The sequence below is a fragment of the Entelurus aequoreus genome, linkage group LG08, assembly GCF_033978785.1.
Source record: "Entelurus aequoreus isolate RoL-2023_Sb linkage group LG08, RoL_Eaeq_v1.1, whole genome shotgun sequence".
NCBI classification, from domain to species: Eukaryota; Metazoa; Chordata; class Actinopteri; order Syngnathiformes; family Syngnathidae; genus Entelurus; species Entelurus aequoreus.
The window spans coordinates 28,358,809-28,379,799 of record NC_084738.1 but is presented as its reverse complement, the minus strand read 5'-3'; the positions used below and the strand labels follow the sequence as shown (position 1 = coordinate 28,379,799).

The window sequence follows — 20,991 nt, the reverse complement described above, 5'->3', positions numbered from 1 at the left end:
GACAAATCCAGCCAGCCTACATCTTATCTTTACAATTTACGGTTGTCTAAGCAAAAAGTTATTAGTGTTACTGAGATTCAACACGTCAACGTATTCATTATTTGTAATGTTCTGATGTTGTTTATTTTCATTTGAAAATATGCAGAGGGCTATTAAAAAACAAGTTGCAGGCTGCAGGTGGGAGTCTGGGCCACACTTTGTAAATCCTTCCAGTGTATGTGGGCCCCTTTTAAAGTAAAATAAAAATAGACATAAAATAATAGACTAAAATTGACATTATAAGCTTTTTACTTTTTATTTGTTTTTGTTTCATGTTGTTGTTAATGTTTTCCATTAAAGTTAAATGTTATTAATTTATTCCCAACGATGTTTTCATTGTATAGCAGTATGTGTATGTTGGATTTTTTTCCCCCCAATCCGTTTTCAGCTTTTGGAGACTTGGTTTACGTCACTTAAACTATTTCAACAATGGTACTGTTTCTTCATCCGATCACATTTCAGATTCTATAGGCCTGCTAGCGGGCATACAATAATGTCACCATTTTCCGTCCCCTGATCGGTTGATCATAACTAGCTAGCTTGTCTATGAAATCTGCCCAGGGATTTCAGAATTAGGAGTGCTGGCCCACATCTCTTAAACTATATTAGCAATCATATCGTTCCTTCAACCAATCAGATTTCAGATTCATCTAGCAGGGCCTGCTCCCGGGCATTCAATAATGTCATAATTTTTCCGTCCTCTGATTGGATGATCAGAACAGTTCCAGGAGAAACAACAGCAGAGTGGATGAGGAGGAAAAAGGTAAAAAATTTACTCAACAGAACATCCCAGTGCACTACAAACCAGGCAACACCCTGAGACAGAGACTAGTGCATCCTAAATACCAGACACCCCACACCCACAAAAACAACCTGGTGTATGCTGTCCAGTGTAAAGATGAATGCACTGATTCATATATTAGGGAAACAAAACAACCACTAAGCCGACGCATAGCACAGCATAGACAAACTTTTCAGGCCAAGACTCAGCTGTCTACCTGCACCTCAACGAGAAACAGCACTCCTTTGAGAACAAAAATGTACGGATTCTGTAGAGGGAGGACGGATGGTACAAAAAAGGCGTGAGGGAAGGAGATCTGAACAGAGAAGGTAGTCTGCGAGACCACCTGTCTCCCACATACAACACTGTCCTTTCAACCATTCCGAAAAGACTGCAATTTAGCCTCCAACAGGAGTTGGAAATTTTATGGTCACAGAGGCTTCTTTGTGTCATTTGTATACAACTAAATGGAATGCTAGAATGTGTGCCACACAATACCTCAATGCTAACGAGGGGAAATGGCATTTCAACGACTGCCTTTGGCAATGACAGTAGGATGGCTTGTTTGACTCTCAAGAGTTGTTTTTCTCACTACGATCGGAACCATCAAACATTTTAAACCAGAAGGCTGAGCTGGGACTCCTCGCAAAACAAATGTTTGACCAAGTTTCGTGATGAAGTTTACAAAGTGGGAGGCACACCCTCCTGGTGTTGGAGTATAAATGTTTGGGGTTTGACACCAGCTGCTAGACTAGATCTGACCAGTCTAAGTCTAAGACTAGATCTGACCAATCTAAGTCTATGAGCATGAACTGATGAAGCCTACTTGGATGAGAGGCGAAACGTCTTCAAGGACAAACCGAACAGTCCAGTTGCGATCGATTGAATGCCCTGAGAATCAGAACAAGCTTGCTTGTCTTAGCCCGGGAAAGGGTTTGTTCAGCACTTCTAGACCTGAATCAGCATCCTTGGTGAGTATGATGTGTTTTATTAAAACATTTTATATTTTTGTTGTGTTATTAGAAAAATAGTGATTCTAATCTCAACTACTTATGATGATGTTGTAGTGTAGAAATTTGGAGTTGTTAGGTCTGGGTTGTTTGCAACCTTTACGTGCATACCTAGAAGGTGTTTACTTCTCAAAGTATCTTGAGCTTTATGTATATTGTTTTCACTATAATTAGTAGTTGTGGAAACAAAGACATTTCAAATATATATTTTTTTCAGTTAAATCAATAATGGTGAGATAGTCGGGAGGTTCTTGTTATAGTTTTTGGTTTAAACAATTTAATTTTGAGTATTTAGCTTTAGTAATTTTGGTATTTATCCCCAATACACAAAAACCCTCACTCTCTGTAATGCCAAGCCTTGTTTAATTGCATTGTTGCATATTTTTGAAGGTTTGCAGAACTGCGGAGCTATATTAAGGAGGTGGATTAAGTCCCCACTGAAAGCCCAGGCACCAAATGCAGGGTCCGCCACTAATAAAATGTCAGCTGAAATGAATGTTCAACTATGTAATGACCAACATACAGAGATAGATCTATTTTGTTGTTTTGGGTCATGTCACGTTCTTTCTATAGGCAGGACTTATGGCACAGTGGCACACTTTAGCCACTCCCACTTGGTTATTTGAATGTCTAACTAGGATTAAGAGACACTTTTTTTTTTCACACAGTAATTCTTGAATTGAGTCGATGCAAAAAAATTGGCAGCATATAAAACCTTAATTTATTTCACCTTTTCCAAGTCATGCCAAAACTTTGCAAGAATGAAATAGATTTAAAATGAGTTAATTGCAATTAATTTAAACTAATCCATGTGATTGTTTGACAGCACTAATGTAAACTCTTTCATTTTGCAATTTAATCAGAGCTCTGTATTAAATATAAAACACATATTAGGAATATATACAATGATGTACTCACCATCAGGTTTCTTAACTCGGCCACTCCTTCACATGTGCTACTTGGGCAGCCGCTTTTTTCATAGAAAGTAGTATTAAAACCACCAAATTTGGCCGTGAGATTAAATCTCACCCCTTTTATGTGGGGCGGTGGGGGACATGAAGGACAAAAATATATAGGAATTATTTTTATTACCTTTGGTTGCAGTAAAGCCAATAGCTTGCATGACAAATTAACTGGAACAATCAAAATGAGTTTCTACAGATAAGAGTTATTCATGAGGATTTATTGCCATGATAATTATTATGTAATCAGTTTGCATGACTTGACAGCAAGACCACAGAAACGGGTATAGGATGAGAAGGACAAAAGACCCAGAAAATAGTAATAAATTATAAATAATGATTGTACTGTCTTATTTTTTGATTGAAGAATAGCAAAGTATACACATTGTAAATAAAAAGCATATTTTGATGTGTTGTTTTCTTACCGTTTTCATCAACCCCAGATTCGGAATCTAACGCCTTCAGTATTTGCCCTCTCACAAACTTTAAGCTCCAAGGTGACTCTTCGTCATCCAGCAGAATCACGTTCATGGAGATCCCTCTCAGGCAATGTCGGACGCTCCGAAGCGACACCACAAGAGTCCCGAAGGTGAACAACCACCACAAACACCATCTGCTTGATCCCATTTTGTGCACATTTATCTTCTTGCACTAGGAGAAATAATCCATTTTCTGCTGCTCTCTCCCCCTTTTCTGTGCATCCAGAGTGCCTAGAAAGGGATTTCTAACTGAATCACTTCCTTCCTCTCACTGTGAGTGGCTACTCACCTGCAATGATTGTTAATGTGCAACCCGGAGAAAGCCAGCAAGGACCATAAAACCTTGCCTCTGTTGTCATGCCAAGGTCTGCATGAATTACGAGCACAGACGCAGGTATCGCCACACATGGAGATAACGAGCACATTTCGCTCATTGGAAGTTGACTTGAAATACAACGCCTACAAAAAACAATCACATTTTGAGGTTACTTTTGGACAGTCCCCGAAATTTTGACTTTGTCCTGGTAAGACCCTCCTCATGCATACAGTACAGAACGACAGAAGGATGTTCAATTAATCTTGGAATTTGTCTCTTATCTTATCCACTTGTCGTCCATTTCACAGGAAAAGGACGAGCGTTCCCAAACACGAGATTTGTAAGGCGAAAGAGGGTTTCCATGCTCTGAATTCTCCTTGGCACAATCGCTAGCCATGACTCCTGCTAGCCAAAGACTGGTCTGCACTTTGTTTACAGAGTAGACGCCTGAAGAGAGAAACACTCCATGCGCCTCACTTTTATTACGTGTGGGAACTGCCAAATAGTCCCTACTGAAAATCTGGTCACTATCTTGTTTCTGTCACAATACATGTTTGTCATTGTCAAGCCTCTGTGTGTAATTTCACAGCTAAAACAATTAATATTTTATTACGTTCATCTTTTTGGTTGCAGTTAAGTCCATAGCAGTCTTAGTGAACTACTGTAACTGGAACAAACATGAATGGGTCAGCGCAGACCAAAGATAAAGAGGAGTTATTCATTAAGATGTATTGCCCTGACAACTAACTATAGTTCCAATACTGTACCAGGTAAATACGGGGCCAGTAAAATGCTGGTACTAATTTTGATATTTTTTTACTTGAAATCTTTCAATATTAATTATGAACTTTTGTATATTACTATTATAGTTTACTGAGACAAGTTTTCAATGAAATATGTCATTCGAGCCCAAAATCTGTTCCTCAAATGACCAAGGATAGCTGAGTGGTTGAAGCAGCCAGCTCCCAATCTGGGTTCAAATCCCAGCCAGGTCGAGTGGCTTGCCAAGCCAAAGTATGCAGGAGTGGGGACACCGGACAATGTGGGGGTGTTTCACCTCCCCACACAGAGTAAAGCTAGGTGCTAGTTGGTTAATTAACTTAGCAATTAATTAACTTAAAAATTCTTGATTTATTTGTATGTCACATTTTTATATTCATCCATTTTATTTTTATATATTTTCAAATCTCAAAAATATATTTTTCACATACGCCTTTATTTATACAAATTATTTATTTTGTATATTTATTAATATATGCATAAGTATTAATACCATATTGATATATATAAATTGATATGTGAGACAATTCTAATTCCATAGTAGTAGTGCCTTTTTTAATTCATTAGTGTCACAGTACTTTATTAGTAGCGGTGAACTGTACAACCTTACACAACAAACCCAACATCAATGGAGCTAACAGCTGAGAACTTTTTTACATTCCTCATGCTTTGGTTGATGAACAAACAAAGAACTACACGGAGAAGAAGCTGCCATCTTTTGTGAATGTTTTGAAGGTATGTAACGTTAATGTTTTCACATTCGCAAGCTTTAAAGTTTTAGTATTTTAGTATTATTAATTTGTATTTTAGCCTAACGTTAGCTAGCGTGGCTAACATTACAAACTAACGTTCCAAACTAATATACAATATAAATTAGAAATTGTACATTTTTCTCTGGCCCTACCTGAGCAAGTCAGCATCTGAAATGGCTCACTCTGAAGGGCTAGATTCATACCCCCAACTCCTCGTTATGCCAACTACCCCTACATGCAAAGAGTCATTGGGGCACTACTACTTTCACGGGAACGCGCCAAATGTAGGGATAGGGCTAAAAAGTATGGTGAGGGGGTGTATTGGGATTGGGCCTAATGCTTCCACCTAGTGTTCAATATAAATACCTACCTTTATTATTAAAGTATTTAGATGACTTGTATTTACAGTAACTCATATCAATATTTCATATTATCTCATAATACATCATTCATAATAAATATTGTTAATTTTTCAATTATTTCCACTATTAAATGAAATAAACAACTGAGGATTGTAAAGAAATAATCATATACATTCCATATCATTATTTCTTTATTATAATTATTTTGTTTACTTTATTATTCTTTATAGTTACAATTTTAAGAATCAATCCAATTTGCTATAGTAAATAAATGATAATATAAATGTATATAATCATTTCTTTATTGTCTTCACGTACGGATTCTTACAACAGTAGAAATAATGACATGAAATTTAACTATTCACAGCTTTTTTCTTTCAGAATACATGTTCTTATTTTCAGTGGCGGGCCGTGCATTTCTCACCTATAGGCTTTCAGTGATGTCCTACTTAGTCCGACTTCACCTCTCAAAATACCGTAATTGATGTCACCACATGGACACGGCTGGAGATACTATACAGAAAAACACTTGCACACTACTGGTCATTAAACCCCATCAACAGTGTACAAAACGGTCTATTTTTTGGCGCATTTAACATTCAGTAAACCTGCTTCAGCAATTAAAACATATCCTATGTGGTACTGTCAAAATTTAAATAATTATATGGAACAAATTAAACATGAGCCAATGAAAAATATTTGAACACACAATTTGTAGCACCCATTTGACACTGATTGATTCGTGTGAAAGTCGCGGGCAAACCATTTCATCCGGTGTCGGCCGACCTCGTCTCACAAGATGTAGTTTCTTTTAAGTATCCTTCTTGAAAATGGCCTTGCAAATGTATATCTGCCACCTAATCAACATTTTGCTCTCCTTCTGTGTGAGTACCGGTGAGTTTTCTGTTTTCTGCCAGCTAGAAGGCCTTACTGACAACAACTCGTGATCTGATTGGCAATGGCAATTGTCTATGAACTTTATGTCCCCGTTCACTTACAGTGCACAGACGCCTGAATTGTTGATTCTGAAGGCCCCGGGCAGATTTGGTACAGCATGGCAACATAAGCTATCTGAATTCTGATTGGATACAAACTCTAACCTAAAAACAACAGCATTGGAAAGAGCATAACATGCATGAACAGAATATGAATAATTTTAGATATTTAGGGAAAGTAAATTAAAAATAGCTTTTATCTTTAATTATGATCATGATTTCTGGTTATGTTAGGCCAGCAGAGAAGGCCTTGCTGGCCCTGACGGCACACCACTGCTTATTTTATACCTTTGTGCCATGTTTTCCATGTTTTAACGTTTTTCCTCACCGTTATTTTATATTTAAATAAATAAATTTAAATAATCCTTATATTTGTTTTGCCAATGTTTATAGAACATTTTCACACCTGTATATTTGAATACTGTTAATTTATTCAAACATTATCGAAGGTCACAGTGATTATTAAAAAGGTGCTTTTAAACACAAACTAACTGCAGATAAAATCCACACAATACAGTGTGTTACAACAGTTGAACAGTCAGTGATGCTTGACAAATTAAATATGCAAAGACCATACAAACATCTTATTAAAGACGGCAACATGGAACACATTCTAATTTTTTTTTAAATACCGTTTAAAACAACAAAACACTTCATTTGGACAGCTCCTTCATATTTTAAATAAAAGTCAGAATTATTGTTTTTTCCTTTGTCAGAAATGTATTTAAACAAGCTTGCTAAAATGCATAAAAAGGAAGCCTTAAAATACTGAAATTCCAATAAATAAATAAGTCAATAAATAAATAAGCTCACCTCCCAAATTAGCAGAACAATATCTGCAGGCTGACTGACCATCTTCATTTATTCGTTTTATTTGTTGGAAAAATAAATACCTCATAACCTTTATCTTTACCTATAATTTTCCTTAACCCTCAGTTTGTGGACTGCTGAGTTACTTATTTGTCATTATTTTACTTGCTCTTTCACTTTTAATTTCTTCCTGTCTTTCTACCTTCAAATTCCCTTACTCCAATCCCAAACCCTGTGGCCTTTGAAATTTGAAGCTCGCTACAATAATATTGCTTTGTTTCCACACTTTCCAGAGTTACTACAGTATTAAAATAGAAAATAATCACCTGTGGAGAGATGAAGGCACAACTACTCTTATTAATGGTGCTTTGTTGTGTTTTTTTCTAAAAAAACAAAACAACTATGCCATACTCAAATGTAAACAATACATACATAAAAAATGATGATACCAATTAGTCGCATGAAAACAAATACCGTATTTTTCGGAGTATAAGTCGCACCGGAGTATAAGTCGCACCTGCCGAAAATGCATAATAAAGAAGGAAAAATATATATATAAGTCGCATTTTTTGGGGGAAATGTATTTGATAAAACCCAACACCAAGAATAGACATTTGAAAGGCAATTTAAAATAAATAAAGAATAGTGAACAACAGGCTGATTAAGTGTACATTATATGACGCATAAATAACCAACTGAGAACGTGCCTGGTATGTTAACGTAACATATTATGGTAAGAGTCATTCAAATAACTATAACATGTAGAACATGCTATACGTTTACCAAACAATCTGTCACTCCTGCGCTAAATCCCATGAAATCTTATACGTCTAGTCTCTTACGTGAAAGAAAGAAATAATATTATTTGATATTTTATGGTAATGTGTTAAGAATTTCACACATAAGTCGCTCCTGAGTATAAGTCGCAACCCCGGCCAAACTATGAAAAAAACTGCGACTTATAGTCCGAAAAATACGGTACTGTAAATATGGATAGAGGGATGTGGAAAATTAAAGCGCATCATAATTGGTGGCGTTGACTTTAAAGTTCACCCCAGCAGCCACAAGACATTGATACAACGTTGATTATACATACATGTCCTTTAAAACTGACTTTGAAACAACGTTGCAAAATAGTTGTATTTGTAAATTGAGACAACGTTGATGTCCAACGTTGGATCCACGTTGTCGGTTGGGAAATTACCACATTTCAAAGGTCAAATCAATGTCACAACCTGACATTAGATAAACATTAGTATGTTGTTTAAACATTGTATTTGTGTTGTAGAATATTAATTGGAAAATGACCACATTTCAATAGTCAAATCAACGTCAGAACCGACATTGATTAAATGTCGTCAAAAATCATGTTGTTTCAACGTTAGGTTTGAGTTGCTCAACGTCAGGACCTAATTCAATAAGTTCTCAACATTGTTTTAATGTCTTGTGCCTGCTGATTGAATAGTGAAAATCGGTGAAGTAAAACCAGATTTATGATAAATATTGTTTTACAATGATTTTGGCATTGTGTTGTCACATTGTAAGTAAAGCAGCCGCTGTCAAGGCAAATGTAAACAGACAATGAAACATGACGCTATACTTTCTTGTGGAAAAAAGCTTGTCGTCGGTTAATCAAAGCGTGAACAGCCATTTGGTTGCAGAGGGCGAGGGTGGGGAAACTTGAGCCAACAGTGCCCTTTGAGACACTAAGGGCACAGAGATGAAGGGCTATATAAATAGGATGACTATTTTCTAGCTATTAATAAAAAACATTGTCATATTCAAAATGTAAACAATACAGTAATTAAAAATGATGATACCAATTAGTCACATGTAAACAAATAAATATGGCTATATCCTACGCTACATCATCCTAAATGCAAATATAAACCACACAAGTCAAAAAGTTGTCTTGGTGTCATTTGGCCACATGGTGGCACTGTTGGTTCAACTTTCCCACGTTCTCCCTCTGCAACCCAATGGCTGTTCACGCTTTGATTAATTGAGGACAAATTATTTTCTAACCATTTGGTAAAATATGTCTTATATTCAGGTTAACACCGTATTTTGTAACATAAAAGTGACAAAATATGCATTAAATGTAAATTTATATTTTTTTGACTGAGCGTTATCCCATTAGAGGGTACCTAATGTTGTGGCCAGTAAGTCGATATGTAGCGCTACAACTTTCCTGTCTGCATTTCTGTTCATTCACTGTCAAATTAGCTCAAAACGACATCACACACCTTCAGCTCCTTAACGTTTCTTTACCCGCCTGCACGCCATCGCTCCCTTCACACCCGACAAAGCCTTTTACAATCTGAAAGTAATCCTAGGAGCTGATGATCTGACCAGACCAGGTCTCATGCTTGGTTCCTGGATTCAGGTGGGTGATCACCACCTCCACCGCTTGGATCTTCTGGTTCTTGGGTGGAACGGCACACACCTTGTACGTCACTTCGTCTCCTTCCACTGGCACATATTCTCCCTCGATACTGTCAGAATCAGAATAAGATCCATGCGTGAACGTGCAATATGAGGAACTGGCAAAATAGTAATTCTTTGATTTTCTTTCCAAAAATAGGCTATTATTTTTCGGAAGGGAAAACCATTTCATTCACCATAAGTTGCCACTAATTTATAACAACTATCCAACAAAAAAAAATGTTGGTTGAAATTGTGTGTTGATTCTGAAAGGCTGAAGCCTAACTAATGGTAAGCACGTTTGCCAGATAGCATCAGGTACTGTAATAAAAGATACAACTCTTAGGTGTACCTGCATCATGAACTATGATAAAATAGCGTTACAAAAATGGTCCAAGAGAAGCAACAAACAATTTGCAGTCATGCTGTTGTTATGATGGAATATACATTAAATCTTTATGTATGTATATATATATATATATACACTACAAGGCAACTTTTCAGACTTTTTACGAGGGCGAACATCTTAGATTCATATGAGTACGGTGTACACCAGGGGTTGGCAAACTACGGCCCGCGGGCCGGATGTGGCCCGGTCTCTTTAATCCGGCCCACCAAATATGAAAACAGAATTAAGCAAAAATCTGTTTTGAGAATTGCCACAACAAAACTGACACTAGACTTGGACGCACTGGCAAAAAAGGGTGATCAACAACACTGCTCCCACTAAAAAATAACATAAGTGTTAACCCTTTAATACAATTTTTATGTTTCTTTGATGTTCTGATAAGGTATTGTTGAAAATAGATGTAATATGATTAAAGTAGCCCATGTTTGAGAAGCCTACTCTTAGTTCCAACAGATATCATATGCTTTGAAATGCATCATGTGCTCTCCCCGCCAGTCTGTCAAATTTCAAAAGCCAATGTGGCCCCTGGGCCAAAAAGTTTGCCCACTCCTGGTGTATACTGTAGAACCTGCTGAAGTTTATGTTGACAACTCATCATGGGCCACAGTGAATATGATCACGTCAGTGACCTCCGACCTCACAATTGTTCTCGGTGAACGGGCAAAAACACATTTGTTTACATTCTCACTTCCTGTCGGTGTAATGTCCCAAATTAATACTTGTGGTATTTCGTAGACAATGTTTCTCAAATTGTGAACTTGAAGAAGCTGAACATAACAGTGCTGACTCACTCCGAGACGTGCACAAAGATGTCCTCTCCCCCGTGAGACGGCCGAATGAATCCGTGACCCTGAGAGCGGGAGAATTTCTTACACACACCTTTGAAGACGGGACCTGATTTGGCTCGTACTGTCCTGCACACAAATGCAGAGAGAAGTGAGGACGTGTGTGTTCTTGTATTTCTACCCTTCTTGAGTCATCAAGGAAAATACCTTCCATATGAGGACCGGTGAACAAGTTAGGACATAAGTCATGGTCCCAATACTGAAAACCATTACATATAATAGAGAATGTCTCATTTGCACCCCTGGTGGTGAAATATATCAAAATTAGGGTGGTCACAAAAAGGAGGGATTTTTCCAATTGACTGTGTGTCGGTTTTAAAAGTGCTCCCCCTCTGGTCAACATATGAAATAACAAGTGTGTGTAAGAAATTGAAATGCACCCCCTTTGGCCAAAATGTATTTAAAAAATAAAATAAATATGTATATAGAGACATACTGTAATAACTTGAAGTAAATAATGAAGATTGAAAAACAATTAAACAAACAAAAAATGTAAACAAATTAAAATTAACTAAAAGCTTACCTTTTTTATATGTATAGCGCTTTTCTACCTTCAAGGTACTCAAAGCGCTTTGACAGCATTTCCACATTCACCCATTCACACACTGATGGCGGGAGCTGCCATGCAAGGCGCTAACCAGCACCCATCAGGAGCAAGGGTGAAGTGTCTTGCCCAAGGACACAACGGCCGTGACTAGGATGGTAGAAGGTGGGGATTGAACCCCAGTAACCAGCAACCCTCCGATTGCTGGCACGGCCCCTCTACCAACTTCGCCACGCCGTCCCCATTTGCATATTATGTATATATTATTAATGGTGTAAATACAAATCTTTATATATCTAGAAAGGGTGGTCCTAAAGAGGAAGGCATTTTTCGGAGTTCTCAAGAAGGTAACAAATACAAGAGTGTGTATGAGTGTGTATGAGTGTTTACGAGTGTGTGTGTGTGTGTGTGTGTGTGTGTGTGTGTGTGTGTGTGTGTGTGTGTGTGTATGTGTGTGTGTGTGTGTGTGTGTGTGTGTGTGTGTGTGTGTGTGTGTGTGTGTGTGTGTGTGTGTGTGTGTGTGTGTGTGTGTGTGTGTGTGTGTGTGTGTGTGTGTGTGTGCCAAAGGAAAAAGCATGTGTGTGGTTGGTACTCACGCTGAATACGTGCGCGTGCGTTTGGTGGGCAGCGGGCTGGGAAGCTCTCCCCCAAGCTGGGGAGGCTTCCTCTCCTTCTCCCACACCCGGCTGCCCTCCCTCAAGAAGGGGAAGGACATTGGCAGCGATGTGCGAGGAGAGGCGAGAGGCAGCGGGGGGTCAGCGTCGTCGGACATCTCGACTTGTCTGAGAACTGTGTGCTTTTTTTTTTTTTTTATTGGTTTATGCACAAGAGAGTAGGTGGGTGAGCGCAGGATCAGTCAGCCTGCATGACAACAAGCAACTTCTTCATTCACTGGAATAGAAGAGAGACACACAGCAGATCAATACTCACATTATTATGTGTAGTTTTTTACACAGTCATTTTTTAAATTCACTAATAATATTAATATGCATACTCATTTGTATTATATATAATACAGAGCAGCTGTTCCATTATGAAATATTTCTGGTAGTGATGACCCTATGTGTAATTCACCTGGATTTTGACTATAGTTATTAAACATGTATTTGCGGTATTACGAGTCACGACACAGCTTTTAATTCTTCACAATAGTTGTAATACTGTAATCAAAATGTTTACATTACAACAACAAATGACTGTAAAAAAAAAAGGTACAAATTATACCCTTATATTCACAGCAATTAACTGATATTTCACAGTAAAATGCTAATCATAGTCCTCTTTGATATCACAACAACTCTTTGTAAATTCAAACGGCGTGGCGAAGTTGGTAGAGTGGCTGTGCCAGCAATCGGAGGGTTGCTGGTTACTCGGGTTCAATCCCCACCTTCTACCATCCTAGTCACGTCCGTTGTGTCCTTGGGCAAGACACTTCACCATTGCTCCTGATGGCTGCTGGTTAGCGCCTTGCATGGCAGCTCCCGCCATCAGTGTGTGAATGTGTGTGTGAATGGGTGAATGTGGAAATACTGTCAAAGCGCTTTGAGTACCTTGAAGGTAGAAAAGCGCTATACAAGTATTACCCATTTATCATTTATCATTTGTCTTGCAAGGGGTTCCGTAGACCATGTTGCACAATTCTTGTACAGTAGGTGGTGGTATGCTGGTAAACCGAGAGAGTAATTAACATAAAATTCTTAAGTTACAGCATTTAGTTGTAACTTTGTTGTAATTAGCCGTAAAATCACAGTCTGCATTTAAAGTAAATTGCTGCAAATATATTTGACAGTAAATACTGAGATACTGAGCTACAGCACCCCCCGCGACCCCAAAAGAGACAAGCGGTAGAAAATGGATGGATGGAATACTGTAAATGTTACTGTAAAAGTGTAATGCAATTATTAGCTAATAATTTGCTGTGAATTTACAATTATCCATCCATCCATTTTCTACCGCTTATCCCTTTTGGGGTCGCGGGGGGCGCTGGAGCCTATCTCAGCTACAATCGGGCGGAAGGCGGGGTACACCCTGGACAAGTCGCCACCTCATCGCTCATTTACAATTACATTTTTATATAATATACACTATAACAAATTATATACATATGTACATAACTATATACATATATGTATATCTATATTTAGGTTTACATCACAAATGTCACTATAAATAGCATATGAAAGTGTCCATCAGTATAGATGGGTACTTTTCAATATTTTTTTTGCCAACGCCAGAACCTGGGAATTAATACCGGTATGCAGCATTATCAATTTTTGGTACTTTTGTGCATGTCCATGTGGTAATAAATGGTCATTTGTTTAATAATACAGTCTAATTTTTTTTTTTGCTTTTAACACCGGGCTGATAATAACTGTGCTGTCCAGGTGTTATGAGTTGTTTTTTTTACACTTCTTATTAGCAAGTGTCTTGCCGTGGTCTTTGCCATACTATGATTCTCACTATTTTTGTTTATTTTTTTTCATATTTATATTTTATTTTTAAATATATTGTATGAATATATACTGTATTCTTTTTTAGATTGCGTTTTTTTTTTTGTTGCAATTCTCCAGTCTGGATGCCTCAACTGTGGCATTTGTCCTCATCGCTCAGTGTCATGCCATGTCTTGTCATTGTCATTATTCCTGTGTGTGTGCGTGTGCGTGTGTGCGTGTGTGTGTGTGTGTGTGTGTGTGTGTGTGTGTGTGTGTGTGTGTGTGTGTGTGTGTGTGTGTGTGTGTGTGTGTGTGTGTGTACATTTTTGGGGGGTAAAGCACTTTGTGTTGCAACTTGCCTGTGCACAAGAAGTGCTGTATGAATTAAGTTTGATTTTGATTTGATTTAACGTTTAAGAATTTTACAGTCTTGTCTACTGTTGAGCCCTACAAAGTGTAAGAAATTATTTGTATTTATTAAACACCAGCTGTTTGATTGTAACATACTTCTTAGTTGTAGTTTTGTTTACCAAAGTTGGAGATGTTGAAATCGCCATGTAAAATCCGTGGCATCTGTATGGCATTTTCAATGTACTGTTTATTAGCATGAAGTTCAATTTACCGATTAATCTACGTTCCTACCCTCACCTGTGGTCATGAGCTTTGAGTTATGACTGAAAGGACAAGATCACGGGTACAAGCGGCCAAAATGAGTTTCCTCCATCGGGCTCTCCCTTAGAGATAGGGTGAGGAGCTCAGAGTAAAGCCGCTGCTCCTCCGCATTGAAAGGAGCCAGATGAGGTGGTTCGGGCATCTGGTCAGGGCTTCCTGACCAGATGCTACCTGCTACCGTCCGACCGGTAGCAGGCCATGGGGAAGACCCAGCTGGTCTGGGAACGCCTCGGGATCCCCTGGGAGGAGCTGGACAAAGTGGCTGGGGAGAGGGAAATCTGGGCTTTTCTGTTTAGGTTGCTGCCCCCGGGACACGACCTCGGATAAGCGGAAGAAGATGAATGGATGAATGAATGGACGGATTAGCATCGAGCTAGCGCTTTTTGAAAAGTGGAGCCTTTCTTTCAGGCATACTGCCATGCAAAATTGCAACATTACTTTGAGACAGTCCACTATGACCACACCTAGGGGTTATTCCTGAAAACCTGTTAAGTGAAAATGTAAACCCTGAGAAGATGGACATTCAGTGTTTTCCAATTCAGATAGGTAAGTCAAATTCAGAGTCAGTTACCATGGTAACCTACTCCGTGAACCAAAGGTTTTATAGAACAAACCTTACATTTTTTTCCCTGTCTCCTCCCGCTTGATAAACGTAAAGCAAGCTGTCAGACATGATGTGCCTTTTCCTATGTAACCCAGTAGATGTTAAAACAATTCATTCCTGAAGCCTTATGTTGGGAGAGGACTTTGAGTCCATGGTTAGTTAAAGATACAATCCTTATATATATATATATATATATATATATATATATATATATATATATATATATATATATATATATATATATATATATATTATATTATATATATATATATGTATGTATATATATATATATATATATATATATATATATATATATATATATATAGGGACGGCGTGGCGAAGTTGGTAGAGTGGCCGTGCCAGCAATCGGAGGGTTGCTGGTTTCTGGGGTGGTTACTGGGGTTCAATCCCCACCTTCTACCATCCTAGTCACGTCCGTTGTGTCCTTGGGCAAGACACTTCACCCTTTGCCTCTGATGGCTGTTGGTTAGCGCCTTGCATGGCAGCTCCCGCCATCAGTGTGTGAATGGGTGAATGTGGAAATACTGTCAAAGCGCTTTGAGTACCTTGAAGGTAGAAAAGCGCTATACAAGTATAACCCATTTATCATTTATATTTATATATATATATATATATATATATATATATATATATATATATATATATATATATATATATATATATATATATATATATATATATATATATATATATATATATATATATATACATACATACATACATACATACATACATACATACATATATATATATATATATATATATATATATATATATATATATATATATATATATATATATATATATATATATACATACATATATATATATATATGTATGTGTGAAAAATCACAAGACTATTTCATCTCTACAGGCCTGTTTCATGAGGGGTTTCCCTCAATCATCTCAAAAATCTCCTGATGATTGAGGGAACCCCCTCATGAAACAGGCCTGTAGAGATGAAATAGTCTTGTGATTTTTCCCACACATACATATTACGCTCTACCACGGTATCGAGCACCTTTTTTTTTTTTTGATAACCTAATTAAGACATATATATATATATATATATATATATATATATATATATATATATATATATATATATATATATATATATATATATATATATATATATATATATATATAGGTGTATATATATGTGTGTGTGTGTGTGTGTGTGTGTGTGTGTGTGTGTGTGTGTGTGTGTGTGTGTGTGTGTGTGTGTGTGTGTGTGTGTGTGTTAGCCAACAAAATAAATTGTTGATTTCAGATATTTAATATTATTGGATTTGTTTAAAAAAAATTAAAATGAAAACATAACCAAAAAAAACCTACAGAGAAACATATGTTTACTTGTTTCATCTTTCCAAGTATTACAAAAATATTTGCTATATCCTGTCAGACATGATGTGCCTTTTCCTACTGCAGCATCCTCCAAACTAATGGAAAACGGTCCCTTGTTCTCAGGAGGATATTAATGAAATTATCATGAACATAAAGTAAACTGGCAAGAGAATAACTCTTGTTCAGCAAAATAAAAAAACATTTTTCTGGCTTTGGTTTATTCTGTTTTAGTCATAATTAAATTGTATTTCATGTTTTTTAATTAAAATAATTGTTTTGGTGTTTCATTTTTGTAAATATAAGTAATACAGTATGTGCTCTATATCACTTACAATGGGCAAAATAACCTGCCAACCAGAGCTGAAATTAGGGATGTTCCGATCAGGTTTTATGCTGCCGATACGGATTATCCACGAGTGAGATTGGCCGATACCAATACCAATCACATGTATTAACTGTAAATGTTTCAACTTTTTATGGTGAGTGTTATTGACAGTATAACAATATCAACACAATATTCAAACTAGTTTCTTATTCTATTTTTCTGTGTCTAAAATGTTCAGCCTTGACCTCCAGTGATAATGATATTAATAATGATTCTTAAAATACAAAGAATTGAAGGACGTGATTATTATTAAATTAAGGGAGTGTCTCCACACTGTGTATAGAAACACATAATTAGCTGCTAGCTGCTTGTCAGTTGAGGAATTCAAATTAAATACAGTGTTAGCCAGAGAGGAACGGCGGTCACATACTTTTTCACGAAAATCATCCGATACTGATCGATGGCCGATCGATCTGCACCAGTGACGTGCCGTCACTAGAGGCAGGGGAGGCACGGCCTCACCTGCCATCATGGAAAGAAAAAAAATGTAAAAAGAAAAAAAAATGTATTAAATTGTTATATGTATCCAGTGATTATACTAAAGTTATTTTCCATTTAACATGACCAGTTTTAGATTATTTTTATTTTTATTTTCACATTTGCCGTTCAAATACTGAGAAGAGACGGTGCGGTGATCAGCAGCCAGTTGAGGCACGTCACTCAGTTGTGCCTCAACATGGATTGTGCGCAATGATTCGGCTAACTGCTGGCCTGCTGTGCAGTGAGACCGTATTGCTATATGAATTATATTATACATTTCCATAGTTTAGTTAGCTGAGGTATATAATGTACAGTGTATTTTGTCAACAACTGTACGTGTGTAAAGTATTTCTTGTGCTGAGCGATCATAAAACTGCTGCGAAGACGCACTGTGAGAGGCTCGCCTCATAACCCCGCCTCCTGGTGCCAAGCACCTCCGCCGCACAATGCACCGCCCGACGGGAGCGCCACACCAACCAAAGCCCACACCCAAGCCCTCCACGTGCAAGACCGAATCCACCCAAAAAAAAGTCACTTAACAAGAAGCCAAAAAGTGCAAAAACAACAATGCTCACGCCGGAGGAGCTGCGAACGACCGCAGGGACACAACATTAGGTACACCTGCAGACTGCAGCACAGATTTCATATTTCATTCATTTACAACCATAATAACGTTTTTTTTATTAAATGTGTTTTTTTGTGTGCTACAGCTTCTATGTGTAAAGTTAAAGTTAAGTTAAAGTACCAATGATTGTCACACACACACTAGGTGTGGTGAAATGTGTCCTCTGCATTTGACCCATCCCCTTGTTCACCCCCTGGGAGGTGAGGGGAGCAGCGGGCAGCAGCGGCGCCGTGCCTGGGAATCATTTTTGGTGATTTAACCTCCAATTCCAACCCTTGATGCTGAGTGCCAAGCAGGGAAGAATGCTGGTATGAGCTTTTAAACATAACCCGTTAACTGCTGCCAATCAAATGGTGAATAAGATACTCTTTAGGGTTCATATGTTTGTAAATCTGACTGTGATGAAGTCCGTGCCTCACCAGTCAGGAACCTCACCGTACGTCACTGATCTGCACATACCTATTTGAAATGGTAGATTATTTTTCTTATTTCAATAAATATACACTCCAGATTTTATTACATAATACTTATAAGTAAATTGGTGTAACACAGTGGTTTTTCAAACTTGTTTTCACCAAGTACCACCTCGGAAAAAACCTGGCTCTCCATTACACCATAACGGCCGACATTAAATTACAGTAGCGTAGTCTTCCTAAGTGTTCATTTAAAACAAGTTGGGTTTTTTAACAAGTATATTTACCATTTTTGGCCACTGTAACATTACGCACAGTTTGAACAGTAACACTGTGCTTGAATATAGGAAAATAAAACACTGTACTTTAATCAAGTGGCGTACCACAGTTTGAGATGTACTAGTCACACAGAAAGTGATTAGAAAAAATATAAGAATAATCACTCACTTGTTTGCGTTTGATTTAACATTATATGTTAAAAGTTAAAGTACCAATGATTGTCACACACACACACACACACACTGGGAGTGGTGAAATTATTCTCTGCATTTGACCCATCACCCTTGATCACCTCCTGGGAGGTGAGGGGAGCATTGGGCCGCAGCGGTGGCCGCGCCCGGAAATCATATTTGGTGATTTAACCCCCAATTCCAACCCTTGGTGCTGAGTGCCAAGCAGGGAAGTAATGGGTCCCATTTTTATAGTCCTTGGTATGACTCGGCTGGGGTTTGAACTCACTAATTAAAACAAATAAGCAATATTATTTTCAGCCATTTTTAAGTGACTATGGTACACTTGGTACTACCGATAAAAGTACCAAACTCGGTACCCACCCCTTATCCATCAGTTTATCTCTTTTTGGGAGCAGATGGAGCTCACATACATACATCTGTCAGCGACAACGATAAGTGACCTAAATAATTCAGCAACTGAGCCCTTTTATTGGCAGCGGGCTTTTTAGGTCCATCCAGGACATCATCGCGTCATGGTGGCGTGTCAGCATCGCCTGTGAGAGTTGCAACATGTGCAATAATCATCCATATATACTGTATATACATTAAAATGTATTCAATCAATCCAAAAACCCCATACTGTATGACGATTTGACCCCCTTAATACATGCCAATTGTCGGATTATTTAAAGGTTTAGGTGTCCAACAATTTATTCACTGACTTCGTCATCCATGTAATACATCACAATATCCTAAATGTAAACCAGAAAAACATACGACCTGAAAATATCGATCGATACTGACGCTAGCCTTGGTATCGATACGGTCGACATTTGGCTCGCGTGAAAGAAAGCGTCGCCCTGTTGTCTTCATCAGCATGTGGAGCACGTCAACACGCACGCAACGTTTCTCCGCTATAAAACATGCCTGAAAGACAACTAGTATTTCACAACACTAAAAACCAGCCGAGGCACTTTCCTCCAGAACCTTCTGTCACTGTCGATACCGGATGGGGGACGCAGGAAGAAGACCGACGGTTCGTGTTAAATCCGCACACGCTTTCATTGTTTAGTTGTGAGGAGAGAAGACATCCGGGGTGTCGACAAGAAATGAGCGACCAACAAAAATCAACTGGTTCGATTCCGTTTACCCTCTCAGGCGACCGGGCGTTCAGTCGGAGGTGATCCGCAAGAGTGATGGCAATACATCCGTGGAAATCCGTGGAATGTGATGAATAAACTGAGTCTATTTGGGTGCGGGTGGGTGCGCGTGCGTGTGTGAGTGTGTGGATTGGGAGGTGAGTGGGTCGATCCAAATAGTCAGATCATCGATGCATTTGTGGTATCAGTATTATATCGATACCAGCGTACTATGACCAATATTTTTTTCTCGTTTATTTTCAGTAATATCTGTGGTTTCGTGTTGCTATATTTTAACAACACAATGACTATTTTTTTTAAAAGTTAACTAGTTTCATAAGTGAAAATCTTGTATTGAATATAGATTCCCGACACCAGTGGTTCTCAACCTGCCATACGCGGGCTCTTTCTAGTGGTACGCCAAAGATTTACTTAATCAAATATTGTAATGACGTGACTCGAGCCATTATCAAAGATTAGTAATAGCCTTCAATGGAAGTCCGACAACTGTACTCCATAGTCCAGTGGTTCTTAACCTGGGTTCGATCGAACCCTAGGGGTTCGGCGGAGGTCAAGACACACCCGACTCATCGTGTGAATAAAAACTTCTCCCTATCGGCGTATTACGGATACGGCGACAGCAGAAGTCACACTGATTTGCAGGTGTGTAATTTGTTGTGAGTTTATGCACTGTGTTGGTTTTGTTCTTTGAACAAGGTGATGTTCATGCACGGTTCATTTTGTGCACCAGTAAAAAAAAAACATGGTAACACTTTAGTATGGGGAACATATTCACCATTAATTAGTTGCTTATTAACGTGCAAATTAGTAACATATTGGCTCTTAACTAGTCACTATTAAGTACTTCTTAATGCCTTATTCGGCATGGCCTCATTATAACCCTAACCAAATA

At 38.0% G+C, this 20,991-nt stretch overlaps 1 protein-coding gene and 1 long non-coding RNA gene across 7 annotated transcripts in view; one reads left to right on the top strand and one right to left on the bottom strand.

Moving 5' to 3' along the window:
* Positions 1-20,223, bottom strand: part of LOC133655742 (cold shock domain-containing protein C2-like) — a 49,293-nt gene extending 29,070 nt beyond the window's left edge. For 2 of the 6 annotated variants that reach the window (XM_062056180.1, XM_062056181.1), the window contains exons 1-4: positions 5,272-9,605; positions 3,561-3,730; positions 3,218-3,502; positions 2,749-2,861 (exon numbers count right to left, since the gene is read on the bottom strand). In XM_062056180.1, the coding sequence (XP_061912164.1) occupies positions 2,749-2,861; positions 3,218-3,419 (315 nt within the window). In that variant the 5' untranslated portion in view covers positions 3,420-3,502; positions 3,561-3,730; positions 5,272-9,605. The other 4 variants (XR_009827031.1, XR_009827033.1, XR_009827032.1 and 1 more) reach the window with 4 other exon arrangements.
* LOC133655745 (uncharacterized) lies at positions 83-4,134 on the top strand. Its single transcript, XR_009827034.1, has 3 exons — positions 83-3,381; positions 3,498-3,795; positions 3,896-4,134. It is a non-coding gene; the product is annotated as an uncharacterized LOC133655745 (long non-coding RNA).
* Positions 20,224-20,991: the final 768 nt, after the last annotated feature.